Below are 26,749 nucleotides of genomic sequence, written 5' to 3' on the forward strand. Positions count from 1 at the left end.
TATAAAACATCCTCTAATGGTTTAGAGATTTCTTTGTCTTTTTTGAACTGAGTACCCTAGGTCCCATGGCTAATAAATAAAAGAGCCAAATCTTGAATGCAAGTTTTTGACTCAGAATCTAGGACTTTATTGCCAGTACTACTTCCAAAAGAGCCTTATTTATGCTGATAGAATAGCTCTTTAGTTAAAGAATGACATTCACAAATATTAATTGATAACTTTACTGTAATTCAGGACAATATTTTCATGATTAGTTTAAAATTTTAATAAAATGTGAATGAACATTTTTCAGTTAGCTGAAAAATATTAAGAGATGCATTTTACTGCACTCTATATACAATACCTGAGCTTACAGATAATATGCTGGGTACTATGCACCGGACCTAGGGTGGATAAATACACCCTTCAGCCACAGTGGCACTGTGCACCACTCTTCCGTTTCCTGTTTTGTGAAAGGACGATCATGGCCTGAGTGAAACCTCAGGAATGATACTAGATCTTTGCCACTCTGGATAACAACAAAATAAATTGAAACAGGTAACTCCATAATCACACACACACACATATATACTACTCTTTTACTTCAGCCTTATAACAAGACAAGAAAAAATAAAACAGCCTTTTTCGTCATTTTCATCAATAAACGTCTTCATCAGACATTTTGCCAAGAACACTTTTCCCTGCAGTACCTGTTATGAACTGCAGGAATAGTTTCCTAGAAGTCAAAATGTGCTTTATAATATGAAGAAAATGAAAATGTTAAGTGATGTGCCTATCACACAGTAGATATTCAAATACAGATAAATCATAAATATACATCCATCTCCTAAATGAAAGACTACAGAATTATCTTTATATTATTACAAATATCTGACTCCCTTAAAATCAAATTCAGAAATAAATACATGAGAAATTTTAAGTTGGTATTTATTATGGAGAGTTATAAACTGGTTAATTATGTGGTTAATAATTATGACAAATATTTCTTACCACATATACTTAGTAAAATGGCACTCACAAGTTAAAAAAAAACTTTCATACTCTGATGTTTTCCCTATTATTTTCTTGCCAATACTAATTAACTATCATTTATTTATAGAGGCATGGAAGCTCACGTTGGTAAGTAATTTAAAAAATGTTTATTAACAACAAGGTGAATTTCCCAAGTTGGGTATATGTAAAACTAAAAACTGATCAAATACCCTTGAGATCTCCATATTTTGCCTATTTTAGACTTCTTGACTTAGTCTGCCTAAGTCAGGTCTATCAATTTATCCTTATTATATGAAGCCTGAAAATCAGCCCCAAATCCATTTGAATGTAGTAGCTTTTGCTTTAAAAGAGGCTAATCTTAGACTACACCGGGCCTCAACATTTATTGGTTGCAATTCATGTCTTTATAACTGTTTGCATTCAAAACATGATATTGTGGTCATGGAACATTTCTCTGCTATCATAACGAGTTCCTGTGGGGATTCCACCTACTCACTTTTGGCACATGAGGATTGAATTCCACAGCTCTATGAATGGCCTCGACTGCATTCATCTCTGCTGTGCTCAGCCCCCGCCGAGATGCAGCCTCAGGAGAGAATCTGAAAAGCAGAAAGACAAACACCATCCAGTTGGAAACGCTGCTTGGGTATCTATCAGCCCAGAGAGGCATCTACACATCAAGGGCCCATATAAAACCACAGCGAGCCAATGGCATGACCTTTCCAAACTTCCACTACATGAAACCTCTGAGTGACCCCTCAGAGTAAGGCCAACAAAAACCCCAGCAGAAGCAGAAAGCATGTTTGCATCTAATTGAGGCAGGAATTAAATTCAGCTGTTAAGTCTCTCTGGCTAAATAGCTAATCTAAATTTTCTATGGGGTACCTGCTTAGCTCAGAAGAGGGGGCAGGACTGACAAGGGCAGACAGTGTAGGAAAAAGAGAAAACTAGGTTACAGAAGAGCTCTGTTTTTCTGGTTAAAAACAGAACTGGGGAGAATTTTAAATGAGGCTCCCAACCCAAAGTCAATGCTGCCGTGGAGGTTAAGTTGTTGCAGCTTCAGCAGCAGGAAAGCCTGCTTGGGGCCATTCCGGAAGGGGGGTGTGCATGCCCAAACTGCGGGCGAGACACCTGCCCAAATGAATGAAAAAACCAGACCATGCAATCTCTTTCTCACCTCACACCCAGGGCTAACTCCAGAGCTGTGCTTGGCAGGCAGACACCACAGGGGAAGCTGTGACAACCCTGGCCCTGCCCTCCCAAGCTGGAGTCGCTGTGTAGGGAGAAAAGATGTTGCAGTAGGTACTGGCGATCTACAGGATAAAAAAGAATGAAAGACAATTACTTCGGTCTTGAAGTGCACACACACTTAACAGCAATCCTGTCTGACATAGCAGAGGCTATTTTCTTTCCTGTTTTCTGACTTTCGGTGCTACCAAGGGAGTGTTTGGGGGCAATGTAAGCATGCCTGAACTGAAAAACAGTTAAGCCATCTATTCTCTTTCATCTGCCAGTCACCTTGGATGTTTATGGAAATTCTCTATGCCATAGTCACCTGCCTGAGTAAAGTGGGCAATGTCCCACTGACATGGTGACTTAAAGTAAACAGACCCTGGGTTGGGAGTGAGTTTGGAATTGATGAAGCAAAGAATGGGAGATGACCATCCCCTCTGCCATATTACTACCCAGCCTTCTACTGCAGAAAGAAGAGGAATACAAGAGGAATATGCAAAAAAAATTTTTTTAATGAATAAAAGGAAGGCATTTTGTGTAAGTCCCAAGCAGGTCTTTTAGTATCTATTATCTGACACAAAAAAAATTCACCTCAGAGGCATGGAATTTCATATAAATCCCTCTTTAGGGACTCTACAAACACCCCTACAATTCCCTCCTTCTAGTAGTGAAAGAAAAGATCAGCAGATTTTGGAAAATGCATGCTCATAAGCAGTAGTCTCACAGACTAAGAGAAACTTTCAGAGAAACTCTCAGGAGCAACACATCTTAAGTCAGGTCAGGCATTTAGTACCTATTCACTTACTTGTCAGAGACAGCTCTCGCTTTTAGCAAGGCAGCTGTATAGCATATTGTTGCCGACTTTGGTAAGCTTATATCTGTTAAGGAAAAAAGAAAGGAACTGTTGTAAGTTTGCAGAAACGAGGGGCATTGATTTTTAATACACCTGTATTTTAATCATGTAAGTCTAACAAAGCATTAATTAAGAATATTTTAATGCACATAGTACACAGCTGTCCCTTATATATCAGGGTGGTATTTGCAACTAAGGGTGATTTACATTTTTGTAAATAATTCATGTTTAAAATCCACCAGACTGACTAGAGAAATTATCTATTTCAAATTGTGTATTTTTATATGTTCAGTTTATTTAAGCAGAAAACAGCTATCAGTATATCAATTTAAATATTATATGAATACCCTTGATATAATGAAAGACAAATAGGACCTCTTTGTGACCTATAAAAATTTCTCAACAGGCATATGAAATATTTAATGTGAAGAAAAAATATTACCTGGATTAAAAAATAAAACACCACAGGTTAAACCAGATTTCTTTTCAATGAAATTTCAAAGAGTTTATATACAGTTTTTTCTTAAAAAGATAACATATATTATATATTATCTAATTGATAAATCTTTGCATATACTTATAAGGCTATATATGAAATTGTTAAAAAAAACTATATAATTTTTGTTCATTCAATCCCCTTTTGCATAAACCCTAATTTGTTTCCCAAAAAAACTTACTCTCAGTTTGTGTGGAAAATCTCAGATGAAGAGGTGGGAGTGGGTAACAAGTTCAGATAACGGGTTTATAGGGAAGTAAGAGTACAGGGTACAACTGAGATAAACTCAAAGAGAGCAATCCTTTGAGGGAAATTTGTTTTTAAATTACAATTTTTTATTAGATTAGTTAGTTCTTTAATACTCAACTGCTACAACATGGAATACCTTCTTAATTCAGACCAGGTAAGAATATGCTATTCCCAGTACTGCAAAGTTCTCTCTGAGTTAGAGGAACTCTACCACCTGTAATGTCTCATCAGTTTCTTCCCAGAGCTGTTTTCAACTCAGAATTATATTACAGTAGGAATGGAAAGGAAAGTCCCACAACTAGCCAAAAGACAGACGCAGAAGAAAATAATTTCATTTAAAAAATCCCTCCTCCAACAGCAAATATTTACCATCAATTCCAGCATAAGGAATTTCTCTTTGAGGGAAATGTCAATGACAGTGACAAAATACAAATAATCATAGAAAATATCAACGTAGAATAGAAAGGGAAAGAGGTCTTTGTAACCCTGATCTCAGATACTATATTCAAACTAAGAAGAAATAAAAATGTCGGACACTCTCAGACTTGTCGTGTTACTTTTCCAATATCTAAATATTTAACCACTTCCCAGTGTGGGATATCAATCCAGAAATCAAACATGTTATTTGCTATGGTCCACTCATTTACTGTTATTGAAAGATAATTTTTAAAAGCTGCACATAATGCACATTCTACTTACTTAAAAGTTCAGACTTTTTTTAAAAAAAAAATTATCCAAGTCTTGTTTCCACCCTTCCTGGTATGATCTGTGTTCCTTTTGTGTCAACCCAGTACACCTTTCTATGAAGTGGGGACCAATGAAACATCCTAAGAAGATGTTAAGGCTGAAAACAATGGTCATAATTATTGGAAGATCACAGCACAAGATGGAGCCTCACTTGATAAACTAAAGAAAACCTATTAAGGATTTAGCTTCTCGGTGAGAAAGATCAAGCAAAGGGACGCATTCACCCAGTTAGAAATGCAAAAAAAGATATGACTGAGGTGTTCCAGCAGAATACTAGAGATGCCTAATCAAAGATGATCTTTAATCCAGAACCAGACCCCCTCACACCCATTCACAACTGGAAACATACAACAGAATTCTGCAACATTATGACTATATAGGACATTTTCCCATGAAAAAATTTTTAACTCTTTGTTTGTACATAAAAGTGGTATATATGTATACAGTCATTATGCTTAAAAAATAACAAAAATATATTTTAATCAATATCAAATGGGGAAAAAGGGAAAAGTAATACCCCAAGCCCCAGTAGAAGTATGTTCATTCTATTCGCTATCTTTTTACTCCAGCATATTATTTTGCTCTCACTATTTAACAAAAATAAACAATAGCTACAATTCTTACATAACTTGTTTATGTTGATGCTTGAACAATATGGGGTTTGGGGTGCCACCCCTAATGCAAGTCAAAAATCCACACATAACTTTTTAACAGCCTACTGTTGACCAGAAGTCTTATTAATAAACAGTTGATTAACATATTTTGTATGTTATTTATATTATATACTATATTCTTATAATAAAGTAAGCTAGAGAAAAGAAACTACTATTAAGAAAATCATAAGGAAGAGAAAATACATTTATAGAACTATATGTTTGCATTGAAAAAATCTGCATATAAGTGGACTAGCTCAGTTCAAACTTATGTTGTTCGAGGGTCAACTGTATTTTCAACATTTTTCTTTTAATTCTGTCAAAGCAATATGTGTACTTGGCAATGGTGATTTGTTTCCAAGAAGGGGTGCATTATTAGGCAAAAGAAACTGATTCTAAATTTCCCTTCAGGTAAAGCATCTTGTTGTTCAAATAAGATTTTTGTTTACATACATTTTAAAAATGATGCTTCTCTTTGGCAATATAAATAAAGCTTTAAACATTTTGTTTACTAGCAATTCTACTTCTGAGACTTTGTCTTAAGGGACATAATCATAACCATGCATGAAGTTTTAGCTTTAGGGATGTTTCTAATGGTAGAAAACTGGATAGCCTAAATATCCAATTATAGGACATTGATTAAGGTATCTTACATCCAGAGGGTACAGTTGTATGTAGTCATTAAATCATATAGTTAAAAAGCATTTTAATGACCAGGGAAATGTTACAGTTTTGTGTATACATCAATAAGTAAAACAAGTATACAAAAATTATGATCATATATTTTTAAAAAGCATTTATATGCACAGGGATAAAAAGACTGCAATTATATATACCAAACATCATAATGTTTATTTCTGGGTTGTGGATTATAGGCAATGTTTCTCTACTGTTCATCTGTACTTCCAGAGCTTCCTGTGATATATATGTAGTAAATTAACAAAAAAATAACGATGATAAATGGAAGAATTCAGTTGTATAAATTATCCGAAGCATGTTCTTGGGCAAATATTTGGTGGAGCCAGACACTGACAGCATAGACAGACAAAGGTACAACTAACAAAAGAGCTGTTAGCCTGTAGATCTATGGGGTGCACTTACATACCTTTGCTAAAGTTAGTATGTTCCTTTTGTAGTGTGTACTTATTAAATATATTTGCATCTCCCCTGGCTGGTGTGGCTCAGTAGATTGAGTGTCAGCTTGTGAATCAAATGGCTGCCGGTTTGATTCCTAGTCAGGACACATGCCTGGGTTGTAGGCCAGGTCCCTAGTTGTGGGTGTATGAGAGGCAACCACACAATGGTGTTTCACTTTCTTTAAAAATAAATAAAATCTTTAAAAATATATATATTTTTTCATGTATTAACTGTCTAACATCTAAATCAGAGGCGGGGACTGCATGTTTATGCTTACTTTTAAGAAAAAAAATTTATACTACGTTTAGGGCAAAGCTAATTATTATGGGTGCTTGCCTCATTAGCACTACCTCTCTGATTCTTTTTAAACAGTAGGCCAAGACTTATTTGCTGTCACCTATTATAATTTTGAAATTTATTAGTTTAACATAATTATAAGCTCACAAGCTGTGAAAATAATACAGAGTTCTATGAAAGCTTCCTTCAACTTGCCCTAATGGTGACATCTGACAGAACTGCAGTACAATATCAAAAATCAAGAAATTGACATTGATCAGTATTAAGTTAATCACAGACCTTGTTCAGTTTTACACGCATTTGTGTGTTATGTGAGTATAGAGTTCTATTTTATTTTATCCTATGGCTACAGTCATGTAACCATCACCATCATTAAAGTATACAACTGTTGCAAAGGAACTCTCTCATGCTACAGCTTTACTTGTACCATCCCCACCCACTTCTGTCTCCTGGTGGCCAGTAATCTGTTTCCTATCTCTACAGTTTTGCTTGCCAACTATGATTTTATGCTATTGCCACTAGGGAAATATATAAAATGATAAGAGTAATAGAGGTGGGGCCAACAGTAGTGATGAAACTACCTAACTACCTAAGGCCAACAGTAGTGATGGAAATGATAGTATCAAAATTTTGAGGGGACTGTGGTCAAGATGGCGGCATAGGTACATGTAGTACTTGAATCCTCCCATACCCACATCAAAATTACAACTAAGCTACAGAACAACATGAACCACCTTAAATCTAGCTGAACAGAAGTCCTACAACTAAGAATACAAAGAAGAAGCTATAAGGAGACTGATTAGAGGGGTGGAGATGCAGAACAGGCTGGCCCTGGGACACCCATATGCATCAGATAAAAATCAGCAGAAGTATTTTGGATGCAGAGAAGGTATTTCAGATGAGGAGTGAGGGGTCCCAGACCCACACCAGGTCCCCCAGCCCAGGGTTCCAGTGCCAGGAACAGAAGTCCTCATAACTTCTGGCTGTGAAAACCAGCAGAGATTGTGACTGAGATAGAGGGCTTTTGGCAGTTCCTCTTTAACAGCCTGTGGACAGACTTATTCAAACTCACTTGCTCTGAGCTCCAGCAGGACAGTCAGTGGCTTGAAAGACATCAGGTGGGCTGGCATGTAGGTGAGAGCTGTAGGGGTAGCTTTCCCCCAGATAGAAGTGATGGCAGAGACCATTATTCCTTTTCTGGGCCTGCCACCCACACAGCCTGCAGGCTAGTGACATATCTGAGTCTCCATCTGCTTGATTAACACTGTTTTCTGTGCCTTGGAGATTCCCTGAGACCCTGCCCCAACCCACCCAACTTGCAGGCCCATCCAAACTGTTTCTAATGGCTTTTCCATATAACTGGCCCCTCTTTTGGCTGATGCTTCAGACTTTCCTAAAACCTCTCAAACAAGTAGCATCTGGCCTAGGGGGTACCATACCTCTTCCTAACTGGCCCCAGGCCCAGCAGCCAACCTTGGTTTGCAGCTTGCCTTCTCCCGGCCACTTCCATGCTCAGCACAACTAGCAGCCATCTTCAGATTGCTTTGCAGCTTATGCTGGTGGCCCCAGACAGAGAGCCAGTGGTGTCTGACCTTAGCCTGCACCTGCCAGAAGGCCCCAGAGCCAGTGCACCCTGTGGCAGCTTTAGACCATATCAAAGCACCACCCAACCATCTCCTCCACAATGGATACATTCAAGGGGTAGACTCAGCAGGTACTAGAGCCCCACTGAAATAAGTACTGCTACATGGAGTGAGCCCCTATATAGGTGATGCTGTACAGTGGTCAAAGCCAGTTTTTACAGCTAATTGCCCTGGGGGTAAATACCTCCAGTTGAGGTACCAACAATAATCAAGGCTCAACTACAATAGGAGAGTATACACAGCCCACATGGGGGCCCACCTGGAGTGCCCAGCTCAGGGAATCAGGGAGGCTGTATTGCTGGATCATATAGGACACCTATTACATTAGGCTGCTCTACCAAGTCTAGGAGACATAGCAGCTTCCTAATATATAGAAACACATACAGAGAGGCTGTCAAAATGAGAAGCCAAAGAAATGCATCCCAAATAAAAGAATGGAAGTCCAGAAAAAGAACTACACAAAATGGGGACAAGCAATCTACTAGATGCAGCATTCAAAACACTGGTTATAAGGCCCCAGCCAGGTGGCTCAGTTGGTTGGAGCATTGTCCCATACACTGAAACGTTTGCAGGAGTGATTCCCAGTCATGGCACATACCTAGGTTGCAGGTACAATCCCTGGTTGGGGCGCATATGGGAGGCAGCCAATCAACTTTCCTAACATCAATGCTTTTCTCTCTTTCTCTCTCTCTGACTCAAGTCAATTAAATATATTGTAGGGTGAGGAAAAACAACTAGATAATCCTAGTGAGAACTGCAACAAAGAGACAGAAACATAAATAAGGACCACTTAGAAATGAAGAATACATTACAAAGAACCAACTGTGGAGTAAATGAAGCAGAGGATCAAGTTAACATTTGGAATATAGCAAAAAACACCTAATAGAAAAAAGAAAAAAGAAAAGAGAAGAAAGAAGAAGAAGTAAGAAAGAAGAAGAAGCCTTTGGGACAACTCCCAGCATACCAACTTTCACATCATGGTGGTGCCAGAAGGAGAAAAGAAAGATCAAGGAATTCAAAATCTATGTGAAAAAATAATAACAGAAAACTTCCCTAATCTGGTGAAGGAAATAGACATACAAGCCCAGGAAGTGCAAAGAGTCCCAAACAAGATAAACCCAAAGAGGCCCACACCAAGGCATATCATAATTAAAATGCCAAAGGTTAAAGACAAAGAGAGAATCTTAAAACCAGCAAGACAAAGGCAGTTAGTTATCTACAAGGGCACTCCCATAATACTGACTGTCAGCAGAAACTTTGCAGGCCAGAAGGGATTGGCAAGAAATATTCAAGGTGATGAAAAGCAAGGACTTAAAACCAAGATTTCTCTACCCAGCAAAGCTATCAGTTAGAATCAATGGGTATGTAGAGTTTCCAGGACAAGAAAAAGCTAAAGGAATTCATTACTATTAGGGCAGTATTACAAGAAATGTTAAAGTCTTTTTCAAGAAGAACAGAGGATCAAAAACATGAACCATAAAATGTCAGTAAGTATATATCTACCAACAATTACTTTAAATGCAAATGGATTAAATGCTCCAATCAAACGATATATGGAGGCTGAGTGAATAATAAGATCCTTAATGTATACTGTCTGCAAGACACTTGCTTCAGATGGAAAGACACACAGAGACTGAAAGAAAAGAAATGAAAAATGACATTTCATGAAAATGGCAACAAACAAACAAACAAACAGCTGGGAAAGCAGTACTTATACCAGACGAAAAAGACTTCAGAACAAAGGCTATATAACAAGAGACAAAGAAGGACCTGACAATTCCACTTCTGGGTATTTATCTGAAAAAACAAAAACCACAAAACCCAAAATTAAAAAGACATATGCAGTCAGTCATATGTTCATTGCAGCATTATTTTAATTAGCCAAGATATGGAAGCAACCTAAGTGTTGATAGATAGGTGAATAGATGAAGAAGAAGAGGTGCATATATACAATGAAATGTGACTCAGCCATAAAAAAGAATGAAAGCTTTCCATCTGCAATAACATGGATGAATCTGGAAGGTGCTGTGCTGAGTGAAATAATGCAGACAGAGAAAGATAAATGCCATATGATTTCACTTACATGTAGAGTCTAAAAACCAAAATAGACAAACTAGCAGAACAGAAATAGACTCATAGACACAGAGAACATTTTTACAGTTGGCAGATGGGTGGAGGTAGGGGAGTTGGGTGAAAAAGGTGAAGGTCTAAGTACAAACTGATAACTACAAAATATCGCGGGCATATAAAGTACAGCATAGGGAATATAGTAAATACTACTGTAATAACTGTGTGGTGTCAGGTGGGTAACAGATTTATTAGGTGATTACTTATTGTTATATTTCTAATAACTGGGTTGTACACCTGAAATTAATATAATATTGTATGTAAACAGTAATTAAAAAATAAAAAATATTCAGTCAAAAAAGTTTTGAGCAAGAAATAAAAACAAATCAGCTGCTTTCCAATATTACTTGTAATATGTTCAGAAATTTTATTCAGAGGAAAAGATTCTCAAAATCATTCTAAGTCCAATTTTGTATGAATAGACACTGGGCAGTGCCATTCTGTCTTTTATAGGTGGCATGTAGCTGCCATTACTACCAGGAAGTTCTCTTAATAATTAGAATCCAAGGAGGAGAGAAAAGAAAAGAATGAGGCATCATATAATTCAATTACTCATTGCAAAAACAAGAAATGTTAAATAAACATTTCTCACTTAAGCAAAGCTGAACTACTGGTGTTAGTTTAATTTTCCTTACACTTCTTTGCCTTCTTGTGTTTCATACAGGTTCTTTTCTGAAAAGGGAAGAGCATTCTCCAAGTGTCTTAGGGATGGAAACCAAATTGTCATGAAAGTTTCTCTTTAAAATCTACAATCTTGAGACTTCCGCCAAGATGGAGGCGTAGGTGGAAGCATTGTGCCTTCTCAAACAACCAAGTTTAAAAACAACAAAGTTTTAGCAACACAAACACAGCCAAACCACAGAAAATTGAACTATACAGAAGTCTGACAACAAAAAACCCTTCAGCCAAACCGGTAAGAGGGGGCAGAACCAGCAGCAGAGCGGGGTTGGGCAGGAAAGATCCATCAGACCAACCCGGGTGCACATCCCAGGCACGCCCGCAGCTGTGGGTGGATCCCAGGTGTGAAGTAGCAGGCGGACCCACCAAGGGTTGACCACAGTCACACATTCACACACAGATAAACTGGTGAAGGAGTGAGTGGTAAGACAGACTGTGCAGGCCCCAGTGGCGGGAAGCGGCAGAGGGGACCGCCATTGTCCCTCTCTGACCCCACCCCCACATACAGTGTCACAAACCAGTGACCTGGGTGGCCTTTCTCTGACCTCCCCCACATACAGCATCACAAACCAGCAACATGGGTGGCCTCTCTCTGACCCACCCTCCACATACAGCATCACAAACCAGTGACCTGGGTAGCCCTACCCTGGTGAACACGTAAGGCTCCGATCCTCGTACTTAACAGGCACGAACAGATCAAAACATGGCTCAAGAACAACTCAGAGCCCCAGAGCTGATAAATCTAAGCCATGAAGAAATAGCCAAACTTTCAGATGCACAGTTCAAAACACTGGTGATCAGGATGCTCACAGAACTGGTTGATTTTAGTCACAAATTAGAGGAATATATGAAGGCTAAACTAATTGAAATGAAGGGAAATACACAGGAAACCAATAGTAAAGGAAAGGAAACTGGGACTCAAATCAATGGAGTAGGCCAGAAGGAGGAAAAAAATGACCAAACAAAAAAGAATGAAGAAATAAGAATTCAAAAAAATGAGGAGAGGCTTAGGAACCTCCAGGACATCTTTAAACATTCCAACATACGAATTATAGGGGTACCAGAAGGGGAAGAGGAACAGCCATGAGTGGAAAACTTACTTGAACAAATAATAAAGGAGAACTTCCCCAATCTGGCAAAGTCAATAGACTTCCAGGAAATTCAGGCAGCTCAGAGAGTCCTAAAGAAGTTGGACCCAAGAAGGAACACACCAAGGCACATCATCATTACATTAGCCAAGATTAAAATGAAGGAGAGAATCCTAGAAGCAGCAAGAGATAAGGGGACAGTCACCTACAAAGGAGTCCCCATCAGACTGTCACCGGATTTCTCAAAAGAGACCTTACTGGCAAAGAAAGAAGTATTCCTTGGAAAGAAGTATTCCAAGTCATGAAAACCAAAGACCTACATCCAAGATTGATCTATCCAGCAAAGCTTTCATTTAGAATGGAAGGGCAGATAAAGTGCTTCTCAGATAAGATCAAATTCAAGGAATTCATCATCACCAAGCCCTTATTATATGAAATGTTAAAGGGACTTATCTAAGAAAAAGAAGTTAAAGAAACATGAACAGTGAAAGGACAACAAACTCACAGTTATTAACAACCACACCTAAAACAAAAGCAAACTAAGAGGACAGCTAGATCAGGAGCAGAACCATAGAAATGAAGGTCACATGGAGGGTTAGCAACAGGGGAGTGGGAGAAGGAGAAGGGGGAGAAGGTACAGAAAATAAGTAGCATAGACGGTAGGTAGAAAATAGATAGGGGGGAGGGCAAGAATAGTATGGGAAATATAGAATCTAAGGAACTTGAGACGCATGGTCATAAACTAAAGGGGGGAATGGTGGGGGTGGGGGTGCAGGGTGGAGGGGAATGAAGGGGGGAATAAAACAACTGTAATGGCATAATCAATAAAATATATTAAAAAAATAAAATCTACAATCTTGAACTTCATACAATAGTAATCTTATAGCACATACTATTCTGCATCCAGATTCTTTAACTCAACGTGATGTTCCTTTCATGTTGCAGCATGTATCAGTAATTCAATTCTGTTTATTGCTCAGTAGTATTTCATTGTGTGGATTTACTACAATATGTTTATTCTCTTGCCAGTGGCTATTTGGACTATTTTATATTTCGAAGCTATTATAAATAAAGTTATTGTGACCATTCTTGTGTAAGCTTTTTGTTTTATAAAAAAAAAACCAAATGAATAAACAAACAAAAAACAACCCCTTATTTTTCTTGGATATGTAACTGGGAATGAAATTGCTGAGTCAGGAGGTACATGTTGTGTTTAATATGGTTACATGAAGTTTGTAAAACTATAATACGGTGATAAATGCCAGAAAAAGGTTACTTCTGGGTTGAAGAGAAGTTTTTTGGCCAGAAAGAAGTCTGAGGTAAATTTCTCAGATGATGGAAAGTTCTATGATCCTGGGTGGTCATCACAAAGGGGTATACATAAGTGGAAAGTCATCCAGCTCTATACTTATGATTTGTATATGCCACTACATACAACTTGTGCCTCAATAAAAAATTAAAATATGAAAAACCTACAATCCTGTGCTACCTGAAGGTGTCTTCTCTTCAATCTAACTTCCATAACATTTTACTTGTCTTTCATCATTCTGGCCCCCTCTATCCTTGCTACAAGTCCTTATCTAAAAATTATGTACTACTTTTGCCTTCTATAACAAAATAGAATCTGGTTATTTCTCAAGTCAAGCTTTTGAATATTAAGATGGTTAAAACATTTCCTCTAAACCTAATTTTCTCTGTGATAAATACGTCTCATTCCTCAATGACATATTCTTCAGAACGTCTCACTTATTTTTGTTACAGAGCCATGGGTGATTTCAAAATATGAGAATTAGAAGTAGACATAACCCTGTAAATCCCTTAAACCTGTCCAGCACAGAGCTCAAGTGAAAAGTACAGTCTGAGGAGCTACAGCCCCACACATCTCTGAATACTGGCTCAGATGTCCCTGGAGTTGAGCAACTAGAACTCCTTTGTTCCAACAACTGTATAGTCAACAAAACCTCCCACATTCTATTCAAATTGACTACAGCCAAATCCATGTCTTTTCTCTTTTACTTAAGCCATGAAAACTTTGGAAACTATAAGCAGGGTTTCCCATTTGATTCCATTAAATTTTAAATCTTAAAATGAAATCCATACCATTAAATCTTAATTGTATCATTCCAGGTACCATTCTGACTCAAGCTACCATTCACAGATTTTCTCCGCACGCTTCAAAAGCATATGACCTTTCTCCTCATATGATCATTATCCTCATCAAAATTCTTCCTAACATTTTTCAAGGGCTTAAGTGCCAGGCACTGGTGTTAATCACTTGCTCACATTATGTATTTGATCTTCAGAGTAACCCTATGAGATAGGACTTACTGTTAGCCCTGTTTCAGAGATGAGGAAAGTGAGGCATACAATGGTTAAAAAATAAACCAATATCATATATTTAGTACAAAAATAAGTTGTCCCCAGAATACATGATTTTTAACCATGCCATGTTGTTTATAAGGTCTCATTTTTAAAATAATGACCATAGCAATACCCTCCCCCCAAAATTCAGGAATCATATTCAAGAGATCACCCTAAGTTTGCAATGGTCTGCAATAATACATGTGTAGCTCTTTATTATATTATACCATTAAATTATACAATTAATTAATAGTATAACAAGCATTATGACCACATTGCTCTATATTACCTGAAAGGATAGCATGAAAAACACTATCAAATGCTTTATTTAATAAAGATATAAGTACAGTTGACCCTTGAACAATGGGAAGGTTAGGGACATGGACCCCCAATGCAGTAAAAAATTCTGGTGTAACCTTTGACTCTCTCAACACTTAAAAATGGTCATTTCTTGGTATGCATGGAGGATTGATTCCAGAACCTGTGCATATGCCAAAATCTGCAGAAAATCTGCTCTACCCCCTTACATAAAATGGCATAAAACAATGTGTAGAGTCAGCTCTCTGCATTTGAGGGATCAAAAAACCATTTTTGATCCAAGGCTGGTTGAAAATACAGATGCAAAACCCTGGGACATGGAGGGTCAACTGTGTATTTACTGAAAAGAATTACATATATTTATTACAAAAAAATCTGCATATAATGGACTGATGTAAGTCAAACCTGTGTTGTTCAGGGTAAACTGTACTTCTGAAGCATTCCTCTAATTCAGAAATATGAAGAAAAATGGCTATTTACATTAATAAAAATATTTAAATACTATTGTATAGACTCCAAATGCTTTCACACCCACTCTCTCATCTGTTTTTATCTGGCAAAATTTCCTTTGTAAATCCATGGTGGGTCTTTATTCACCTCCTTCTTTACTATGTGTTCATAAACCACATAATCATCACTTCTAGAATTTTGTTGCAATTGACTTATTTATTTAAATTCTTTAAAAATAGAATCAAAAACATTGAGAGAACATCAAAAATAGGAATAAATAGTTGCATGTTTTTATTACTGCATAACACATTACTTTCTTCTCCAACTAGTACTACTACAAGATAGATCAAAGAATTGGACAAGAGCACATAACTATGAAGGTCATCCTCAAAAATCTTTTTCAAGGACTTCTGGTGAAGATAGCAATGTAGTCAGACATGGCTCTGACCTAACCACATCAAAATTACAACTAAAATATAGAACAACCATCACTCAGAACCACTGGAAATCAAGTTGACTGGAAGTCTGACAACTATGGAATTAAAGTAGCCACATCCATCCAGACTGGTAGGAGAGGTGTAGATGCAGAACAGGCTGGTCTCGCACCCATGTGGATAAAAATTCGGGAGGGGTATCTTAGGAGTGAGGAGTCCCAGGCACATACCAGGCCATCCTACCCCAGGGTTCCAGTGCCAGGAGGATAAGTAACCACAACTTCTGGCAACAAAAAGCAGTGGGGATTGAGTCAGTGGAAAAAATTTCTAGAGCTCCAAGCACTTTCCTCTTAAAGAATCCACACATGGACTCACCTACTCAGAGTCACTCCCTCTGAGCTCCAGCACTGGGGTAGCAGCTTGAAAGATACCAGTGGCATACAGGAAAAAACTGAAGTGTCTGGCATCGAGGTGAGCAGAGGCCATTGTCCCTTTTCTGTACCCTCCCCCCAACAAAGCCACAGCTGGCAAGCAGATGCCATCAACCTGATTAACACTGGAGATCCCCTGGCCCCACCCTGGAGATCCCCAGAGACGCCATCCCACCCAACTTACTATCCCACTCAGGTTGCTTTTCTATATGAATGGCTTGTCTTGGCTCACGCTCCACAACTTCCTAAATCTTCTCAAACAAGCAACAGCTGGCCTCAGTGAGACCCAGGCCAAGCACTAGCAGTAGCCGGCCTAGAATCACAACTTGACTTCCCTGGGAATCTCCAAGCCCAGTGCAATTAGCCCCCTCAGATTGCATTACAGCATAGGCCGGGTGGCCCTGGGCCTTGTACCACCGTGGAAACCCCCAAGCCTGTGCACCCAGTGGGCAGCTACAGACCATGTCAGAGCACCACCTCTCTACCCCTGTTCCTCCATGGAGAGCAGAGGTAGGTCATCAGTGGTCACAGCTAGCCCTTGCAGCTGACTCACCTGGGTAAATCCCTGCCACTGACATGCCAACAGCAATCAAAGCTCAATTATAAGAGGAGGGTGTACACGGCCCACACAAATGTTGAATCACGAGTGTCCAGTGTGATAGAAGAGGCTGTGCCACTGGATACCTACCACAGGACACCTACTACATTAGGTCATACTACCAAGACACAGAGTCAAAGCAGCTCTACCTAATACATAAAAACAAACACAAGGAGGCTGCCAAAATGAACAGACAAAGAAACATGGCCCAAATGAATGAACATAAAAATTTCAGGAGAAGAGCTAAGCAAAATGGAGATAAGCAATCTATCAGATGCAGAGTTCAAAACACTGGTTATAAGGATGCTCAAGGAACTTAATGAGGACCTCAGCAGCATAAAAAATATCCAGTCAGAAATAAAGGATACGCTAACTGAAATAAACAATTTACAGGGAAACAACAGTACAGTGGATAAAGCCAAGAAATCAATGATTTGGAACATAAGGAAGCACAAGACAATCAATCAGAACAACAAGAAGAAAAATGAATCTAAAAAAAATGAGGATAGTATAAGCAGCCTCTGGGACAACTTAAGAGGTCCAACATTCACAGAAGGAGAAGAGAGAGAGCAAGAAATTGGAAATCTATTTGAAAAAATATTGGAAGAAACCTTCCATAATTTGGTGAAGGAAACAAGACATGCAAGTCTAGGAAGCACAGAGTCCCAAACAAGATGGATGCAAAGAGGTCCACTCCAAGACACATCATAATTTAAATGCTAAAGGTTAAAGATAAAGAGAAAATCTGAAAAGCAGCAAGAGAAATGCAGAGTTACCTACAAAGGAGTTCCCATAAGACTGTCAGCTGATTTCTCAGAAGACATTTTTCAGGCAAGGATTGGCTGATAAGAATTATTTGAAGTGATTAAAAGGCAAAGACCTACAACCAAGATTACTTTATCCAGCAAAGCTATCCTATCATTTAGTATTGAAGGGCAGATGAAGTGCTTCCCAGACAAGGTAAAGCTAAAGGAATTCATCATCACCAAGCCATTATTATATGAAATGTTACAGGGACTTATTTAAGAAAAAGAAGGTAAAAACTATGAACAATAAAATGGCAATAAATACGTATCTAGCAACAACTGAAGCTAAAAAACAAAGCAATGAGAAGAACAGAGACAGAATAGTGGATGAGGAGAGCATTCTGATGGTTGCCAGATGGGAGAGAGTGTGGGGAAATGGGTGAAGAGGTAAGAGGACTAAGAAATATAAAAAAAAACCCTGGCTGATGTAGCTCAGTGGATTGAGTGTGGGCCTGCAAACCAAAGGATTGCGGTTTGATTCCCAGTCGGGGCACATGCCTGGGTTGCAGGCCAGTTCCCAGTATGGGGACGCAAGAGAGGAAACCATACATTGATATTTCTCTCCTTTTCTCCTTCCCTTCCCTAAAGATAAATAAATAAAATCTTAAAAAAGAAGAAATACAAATCGGTAGTTACAGAATAGCCATGGGGATATAAAGTACAGTATAGGAAATGGAATAGCCCAAGAACTTACATGCATGACCCATGGACATGAACAATGGCAGGGGTAATTTCCTAAGGGAGTGAGGGGTAATAGGTGGAAGTTGGCAAAGGGGGAAAAATCAGCACAACTGTAACAGCATGATCAATAAATATAATTAAAAAATAAATAGTTGAAGAAATCTCTTATGTGTAGATGAAGAAATACAGGCCTAGAGAAACTAAATGATATACTTAAGAGCTACTTAATTAATTAGTGACAGAACTGATCTTACAATACTATGTCTTTGTCACCATCCCACACTACAAATGTGATACTTGCTTTTACTTTCCTTATCATTATTCTCTTACACTTTCTTTACTATTCTGCTTGAAAACTACTTTTACAATTAAAATACTGAGACTTTTGTTTCCTCTGGACTTTAACCCCTGAACAACTGCTTACTGGTTTCTACCTCACTTGCATATATATATACTTATTTAGCTCTTTGTCATTCTGATCTTTTCATATGCTTTAATCATTGGTGTTTCCTTTATAATTTTTCATTGGAAACAACTATAATATCATTTTTTAGACTCTCCCATCCTTCTTGAACCAATTTCCACCAAAATAAAAAAGAGAAAAACTGTAGCTACTATGCCAAATAGTGTCATCACAAAGTGAAGTCATTTATTGAACCTCCATTTATGGATATATATTTGCTTTTCCTCTGAATTAAAAAAAAAGAGTGTGGCTGGATTCCCAGTCAGGGCACATGCCTGGGTTGCCGGCCAGTTCCCAGCAGGGGATGCAAGAGAGGAAACCATACATTGATATTTCTCTCCCTCTCTCCTTCCCTTCTCCTCTAAAGATAAATAAATAAAATCTGAAAAAAAAAAAAAAGAAAAGAGTGTGGCTTTGGCTTTTTGTTTGTTTGCTTTTAGATTCAAAAAATATGTTTATGACTTATGATCCCTTCTTTTACTATTATGAACTAGAGATAACATGGTCTCCTTCTCTTAAGAGTCTTCCTTTTTGGTAAGAATTAAATCCAGGGTATTAATTGCCCTGAGGCTTTGTTTACTTTAGTAGTAATTGAAGTGTTACAAAGGCAAGAATTTAACAGATGCTTTGCTTTTAGCAAATGAAACTTCTTACAGATGACTACACATGCAGCTATTCACACAATGTACTCCACTGTCTCCAAATTCACAACCTTGAAAGACTAGATGGAAACTGCACTGGTTCCCCACATTCCACTTTGTTCTCCTCATGTCACTAATATGACTTAGCAGAAGTAGATAGGTGTCAATGGGTTACATAAGTCTTAGCAGACTCAACCATGTCTTAGTTACACCAACCCCAAAGACAGAGTATCTAAGGATTATGCTGGGTCTACAGAGGTTTCAGTTTCCTATAGTTGAAAGATCACCACAAAGCAAAAGAAATCAAGTGGTTATGTTTAAAATAGGAAGTTACGATCACCCATAAAATAAAAAAGTTGTGTACTGGGATTGTTTAAATAAGAAAATCAAACTGTAATAACTCTTATATTTATTGGTTGCAAAATCTACCAAGTGTCTCCCTAAAGGAGAGAATGCTTCTTCCCAGTGTCTCTTCAGTGGCACCAGTTCTCTTCAGTGGCACACTGATCCTTCATGTTTTGTGTACTGTGTTCATTTCTCAACCAACTCAAGTCAAAAGATACAGGGTATGAATCCACTGTGCCATTCTCCTCACTTCATGATCAGATTGAAGTCCCTCCTCTGCTGAAATGGCCTCCAGGTCTGTCTACAGGCTTCAGAATAAAATCCAACCTAGATTCAAAGCTCTTCAAGGTTTCATTCCCTATCTAATTCACCCAAATCATCTTCTGCTCTCTACTGGAGTCCCCCTCCATCTCTCCATTCTGTGGGATACATAGAGTTCTCCACACAAGAGATATCCATCCTGCCCCAAACTACAACATGCTCTCTTTGCCTCCAGCAGCCTCACTGTCTGGCTCAGCTTGATTCCATCTCCATGGGGAAAGCTTCCCTCCCACTGGGTGAGGAGTCCCTTTCATCTGGGGTTAAACTATCACAGTCTTTACACTTTACAGCAATGGTCTGTTCTCGTATTTTCCTCTTTTACTTACACGGCACGCTTGAGGAGTAAAGGCTGTGTTTCTTCATCACTTTGTACCCCCAACACAAACAGTGTCTGAAACATAGTTGGTGGTCAGTGTTTGCTAAATGAAGTCCTAAATTAATATACTAACATCTCGAATTACTTGATAGTAGCTCCTTTAAATGTGTAAATGTCTACATCTAATTTAGCTTCTGGGAGCCAAAAGTAATGGTGTTTCATGAGGGAGTCAGGAACTTATTTCTCAACATATGTATTACATTTATCTTTGCTTGTGGCATTCTTGCAGAATGCAAGAAATTGTACTAGATGTCTATTTGAAATAGCAATGGAATAAAAAAGTGGGGCAGGAAGAAAGCAAGAATAAAAGCTGAAACAAGGTTGAAGACAAGTAGAACTTTGGGCCAGAAATAAGAAATAAGTACCTCTTCTGGCTCCCAAAAACCCTTTGTGGGAATGATGCTGCTAAAAGAATAGGTCGTCTCAGGGAGAATGACTCCTAACTTTTCAAAAGTCATAAATGATTCATAATAACAAATTTGAAATTTAATGTAATAATCTTGGGAAAAATTTATGTAATTGTAGTAAAACTATAATTTAACATGTCTCAGGAAACCCATGGGGTAAAACTTAGGATAGACCAAATTTTTTTCAGTGATAGTCTTTTTGACCTAATTTCCATTTGTTCACCTATAATAATAACAAGATATAATTTTTAAAGAATTATTGCTGTTTCCATGGATGAGATAGGTCAACTGAAGGTCAACTTCATATCTATAATTCTAAATGTGTTTTAGAGGTAGAAGCAAGATAAGTAAGTCTTAAGGTTCCTCACACCTGAGGATGCTATGTCCAGTGCATCTTCATCTAACAAGTCATCCACTTCCCATAGATGTTGTGAATGGTTACATTGGGAACTGCTCTGCCTGGTTTCAGGAGTTGTAACTGCCCCATGGCTAAGGTTGAGTAAACCACCTCTGGAATGTGAGCCACTAAGGAGACAAAGCTTATCTCTGGCAGCAACGCTGCTTTTGCTTCATCCCCTGCCCCCAATGCTTGGTCGCTTAGTCAGAGATGGGTAAGACCCCTCAGAGGGGGGGCAACCTAAGCCAGACACGATCACTTGGGAGGCCCTCAAGGAAGGACTCAGTGGGGGCTGTAACAAAAAGGGAGTGATGGACCCTTGCCCCCAGGCTATTGGGACATAGCTCAAGTCCCCATTTCCAACTGGGAAAAGTGCTTCCTGGCTCTAATTCTCTTAAGCCTAAAAACCTATGATGGGGAAGGCAGTGCAGCCTTTTCCTGGCTAGAGTGGGATTCAGGGTGATCAGGCATAAGAAAGAATTCCTAAAAGTTCTGTGAAGCCTGCTTTGCTAAGAGTGTTTTCATTCATATGATAAGGGTCCAAGCAGGAAATGAGTGTCTCCCAAAGTTTTTGCAACCCCCTTACCTGGCAGACACTGACTCAGACTAAGGCCTCAGACCTCTTTGAAATGTTATCTACTGTTTGATCCTTGCTGCCTGTATTCCTGTGTATTACAACCCAATAAAAGCCATTGAGGAAGGGGCTCCCGATCTTTCTCCTCTGAGAGACTGACCACCTCTCCTCCCCAAGCAGATCATGTCTTGGTAGTTTCACTTTCATCCGTAGCAAATGGGGGGACTTTGCGGGCAAAGTTGCCCCCCCATGTTTACCCTAGTACATAAGTGTCCGAGAAAACAACACAGGGCTTGCTCTCAAAGGGATTCTTTCTTTGCACTCTCCATAGCACATTTCTGTTGAATTCAATGAGCACTGATTTGTCCTGCCTTGACTTACTGTGGGGTTTTTTTTCATACCTTTCTTCACTAAACTAAAGCTTCTTGGCAACACAGAATAAATCATATTCATCTCTGAATTTGGAAGCACCTAAAAGTTAGTATCTTCAACACAAGGGTTTGATAGATCCTTGCTGAATTAATTTCAAAAAATTAACCTAATTACACTCTGTAATCATTCAAGATTATGGAGTATCAAGAATCTGTTTTCTGGGATGGGTAACAAATTCATATACTTAAAGTCTGTGTTAATCAAACACATGTGGCCTTGACAGATGCTTTAGAAGACACTCACTGGCCAACCAACCAAACAAAAATGACAAACAAAAATGCAGCCATTTTTCCTTCCTGTTTATGGACAGTAATGTATTATTACTGCCCCATTATGTGACACTGTCCCCCTTGTGGCTGTTTTTTTGTTTATTCCTGTTTATAATATGATACAAAAAACAAAAGAAGTGTAGATATTTGTTTGTTTGTTTCCAGAAGTTTGAGGTCTTTCTGTTACACCTTCAAAAAGCCAATCCAAGGTCTGCTTATAACCAAGGGGTAAAACTTTGTTGAAGAAATAGAAAGGATATACCAGAACTTCAAAAAGATGTGCCCCCTGGGAGTTCACTGATTCATCTTGGGGTGAGGGAACAGGCAGGCAACACAGAGTGAGCTACACCCAGAAAAAATCATCTTATGCTACAAAGTCTAACACCAGACATCATTTACAACTTTTGGACTGGATTACTCCTAAAGGTCTGTGTCAGAAGGCCCTCCTGTGGCTGGTGCCCTGAAGGCAAACACTGCAGTTTATGTTATGGTAATGGCTGGCTGGAGAGGGATGTTACCTTGGTAAATTATGATAACTGAGCAATAAGGATTACCAAAGACATCATAAATTTAGAGGGTTTTTCCATGTGCCAACTATGTAAATTACAGATGTGTGCATTCATAAAACATCTTCCATTATCAGAGACAGTAGAAGTTTCTCAAGCATACAGTCTTTACTGAAATCACATCATCATCATAACTCCTATTCATTGCATGCATAGCATGACAGTGAATTATTCTGTAACCTCAAAGGCCTAGTCCTCTTGACAGATCTACCTCTTAGTTTCCAAGCCTGCAGGGCACCCAGTACAAAGCTATACGGGGCCATAGTTTCTCAGTGACTTGTGCTTACCGCATGAAGCCATATTAATTACATTCTTTTTATTTGTTAAATTTACTTTTATTTTTTATTTTTCAATTACAGCTTACTTTCAATATTATTTTGTATTGGTTTCATGCATACAGCTTAGTGGTTAGACAATCATATACTTTGTATAGTGTTTCCCTTGATAATTCCAGTATCTAACTGGCATCATACATAGTTAACACAATATTAATACGGTATTTCCTATTATTGTGATGATATTTCCTATGCTGTACGTTATATTCCCATGACTATTTTGTTAACTACTAATTTGTACTTCAAATCCCTTTACCTCTTTCTCCCAGTCCCCCAAACCCCACCCCCCTTCTGGCAACCATCAGTCTGTTGTCTGTATCTATGGGTCTGTTTCAACTTTGTCTGTTTATTTTGTTCTTTAGATTGGACATATGAGTGAATTCATATGTTATATGTCTTTCTGTCATATTTCACCAACTATAATACCCTCTAGGTCCATCCATGCTGTGACAAATGTTAAGATTTCGTTCTTTTTTATGGTCAGGTAATATTCAATTGCTACATTGAATACATATACATTGTGGTATATATATACCACAGCTTTTATTTTTTTAAAGAGGTTTTATTTATTTATTTTTAGAGAGAGGGGAACAGAGGACGAGAAACATTAATGAGAAAGAGAAACATTGCTCAGCTCTCCAACATGGGACCTGGCCTGCAATCCAGGCATGTATTCTGACCAGGAATCGAACCAGCAACCTTTTGGTTCACAGGCTGATGCCCAACCCACTGAGCCACACCAGCCAAAATTGTACCATAGCTTTTTAAATCCACTTGTCCATTTATGGACACTTGGGCTGAAGTTTTTGCACAGCAAAGGAAACCATAAAAAAAAATGAAAAGACAATCTACTAAAGGAGAAAACATATTCACCAATAACACATCTGATAATTGGTTAATACCCAAAATTTATAAAGAACTCATACTACTCAGCACCAAAAATCCAAACAATCCAATTTAAAAGACACTCTCCTAAGAGGGCATACAGATGGCCAGCAGACATATGAAAAGATGCTCAACATCACTAATCGGCAGAGAAATGCAAATTAAAACCACAATGAGATACCACCTCTGCCTCACACCTGTCAGAATGGCTATAATTAATAAATCAACAGACAACAAGTGTTGGTAAGGATGCGGAGAAAAGGAATCCCTTCTGCACTGTTGGTGGGAAGCAGACTGTGGCAGCCACTATGGAAAACAGTATGGAGGCTACTCAAAAAATTAGAAATGGAACTGCCTTATGACCCAGAAAGTCCATTTCTGGGGATTTATCCAAAGAAACCCAAAACACTAATTTGAAAGAATATATGCACCCCTATCTTCATTGCAGCATTATTTACAATTATTTTCTTTTTTAAAGCAGTAATGTGATTCAATTGCCCATTTTTACATAAAAATTTACTTCAACATCTGCCTGGTATCCTTGATATTTTCCATAAGAGGCAGCCCAGGAAAGGGCACCGGACTAGGCTTAGAATCTGTTGCCAGGGATTGACAGCATTTCAATACTTCTTTTCAACGGCAGCCTAATTTTGCAGTGGATATGTTTCAGCCACTGCTTATACCTGTGGCACCAAATACCTATGTACTTGACTGAAAAGCACTGTTTTGCTGGTCTGCACAGCTTGACGCTGACAGCCTAAATAGAGATTTTACTCACTGGTCCTCCTAGCATCTCAAATCCCTCTTGTTCTGCCTACTCCTCAGATGAATGGAAGAGTGCCTAACCCAAATACAGGGTATCCAGTGACACTGTCAAAGGAACTGTGATGATAGTCAAATAACTTGTGCTAGTTATAAGGCATTGGACAATGAACAAGGCTCATGACATTTTTACTTAAATATAACTACATATTGACTCTACAAACCAATAACACCAAAAAGCTTATTCTTTGAGTCTCAGCATGGAATGATTCCCTAATTCATTCTTTAGAACTTCTGTTTTTAATTTCCTGTGATGAAAGTATTCTCCCCAACATTAGAAATATATCCTGTTCTTAAAATATAACCTTTTCACATTACCAAATGGCAAATACCAACTTTAATTAAAGATGGCCATCAGTAAAATGGTCTTGATACAGTTATCACATTTATATAACATTCATGACTGTAAAAGAGACCAGCTATCCATCACAGGGAAGTTGTTTCCCCCAATTTAGGGCAATTGTTAAGTGGCCTAATGGAGTAAATATTCAAAAGAGCTTGGACTTGGAGTTACATTGGTACAAATTGTCCCAAGACTGAAATAATTTATCATTTGATGAGGAGTAAAAATCCATGCCATTTTTCTGTCAGCTTTCCAAAAGTTTAAGAATTGTTTGTAGATAGAACTAAGCATTTCTGTTCTTATCAAAAATCTATTCATAGGTCCTATTATATCCATAATTAATTTTAATAACAAGCCATAGCATTGCCTTTTGGGGGATACAAGACTGGGATCTTATTCTCATATTTTAACTGACAACTTTGAACAAAATCGATTGAGAAAATTGGTGAAGTTCAGGAGTGGTAATCTTGGCTCTTTATGATAGCTAATCGTTACTGAACACTTACTGTGTGCTCCAAACTGTTCTAAACACTTAACGTGGATTAACTACTTTAATCCTCATAACAAATTCCCATACAGGTGATCTTGGGTAAATTACGTAACTTTCTTAAGCCTCCATTCCTTTTTCCAAGAAAGAAACGAAGGCTTGAAAAGTTAAATAATTTGCTGAATTCACTTAGCTAGTGGGGCAGAGCTGTCCTTGATCTCAGCAGGCTCCAACCAGGGCTAGACTCTTTACCAGCACCAGGGACTGCCTTTGTATCTCTAGGAGAGAGAGACAGAAACAGATGCTCCCAAGGGTAGCTTGTAGCACTCACATTCACATTCTTTCTTGTTCTATGATATTCTTCTAAAATTGGAATGCACAAATGATAATAAATAAGAAACACATTAATTCTTCTCCACATTACCACCCTAATCTTTGAGACTTCAGTTTTCAACCTAGGTAGCCTAAAAACTTGTTTGGAAGGCAATTCAAAGCTTGTAATGACTTTCATAATGACTTCTAAAAGAAGGTTTTGATGACTTAATAACTTTAAAAACATTTCTGTCTTTATAGCAAATGTGTAACTGAAAAAAAAAACCAGGATAAATCTCAACTTAAATGAATATCATATACCAAATCTCCTTTGTGACTAAAGAAATCAGACACAAGCTGATTGAAGGTGAAAAACTATATCTGAAGACAGTTTCAGAAAGACAAGCAAAGATAGACATACCTCATTCTTAAGGAATGGTTAAAAAAGGAATCTTAAAAGACAATTTGGCATCACTGAAATTCTGCACCACAGCTCCAGCC

At 38.2% G+C, this 26,749-nt stretch overlaps 1 protein-coding gene across 9 annotated transcripts in view; it reads right to left on the minus strand.

Annotated features, from left to right (window-relative positions):
- The window catches only part of ST7 (suppression of tumorigenicity 7), a 307,476-nt gene that overhangs the window by 44,467 nt on the left and 236,260 nt on the right, over positions 1-26,749 (minus strand). For all 9 annotated transcript variants that reach the window (XM_053662963.1, XM_053662965.1, XM_053662969.1 and 6 more), the window contains 2 exons: positions 3,032-3,104; positions 1,490-1,592 (listed from right to left, as the gene is read on the minus strand). In XM_053662963.1, coding sequence (XP_053518938.1) covers positions 1,490-1,592; positions 3,032-3,104 — 176 coding nt within the window. The remainder of the gene's footprint in view (positions 1-1,489; positions 1,593-3,031; positions 3,105-26,749) is intronic.

Source organism: Artibeus jamaicensis, unplaced genomic scaffold, assembly GCF_021234435.1.
Source record: "Artibeus jamaicensis isolate MK-2021 breed Jamaican fruit bat unplaced genomic scaffold, CSHL_Jam_final contig_311, whole genome shotgun sequence".
NCBI classification, from domain to species: Eukaryota; Metazoa; Chordata; class Mammalia; order Chiroptera; family Phyllostomidae; genus Artibeus; species Artibeus jamaicensis.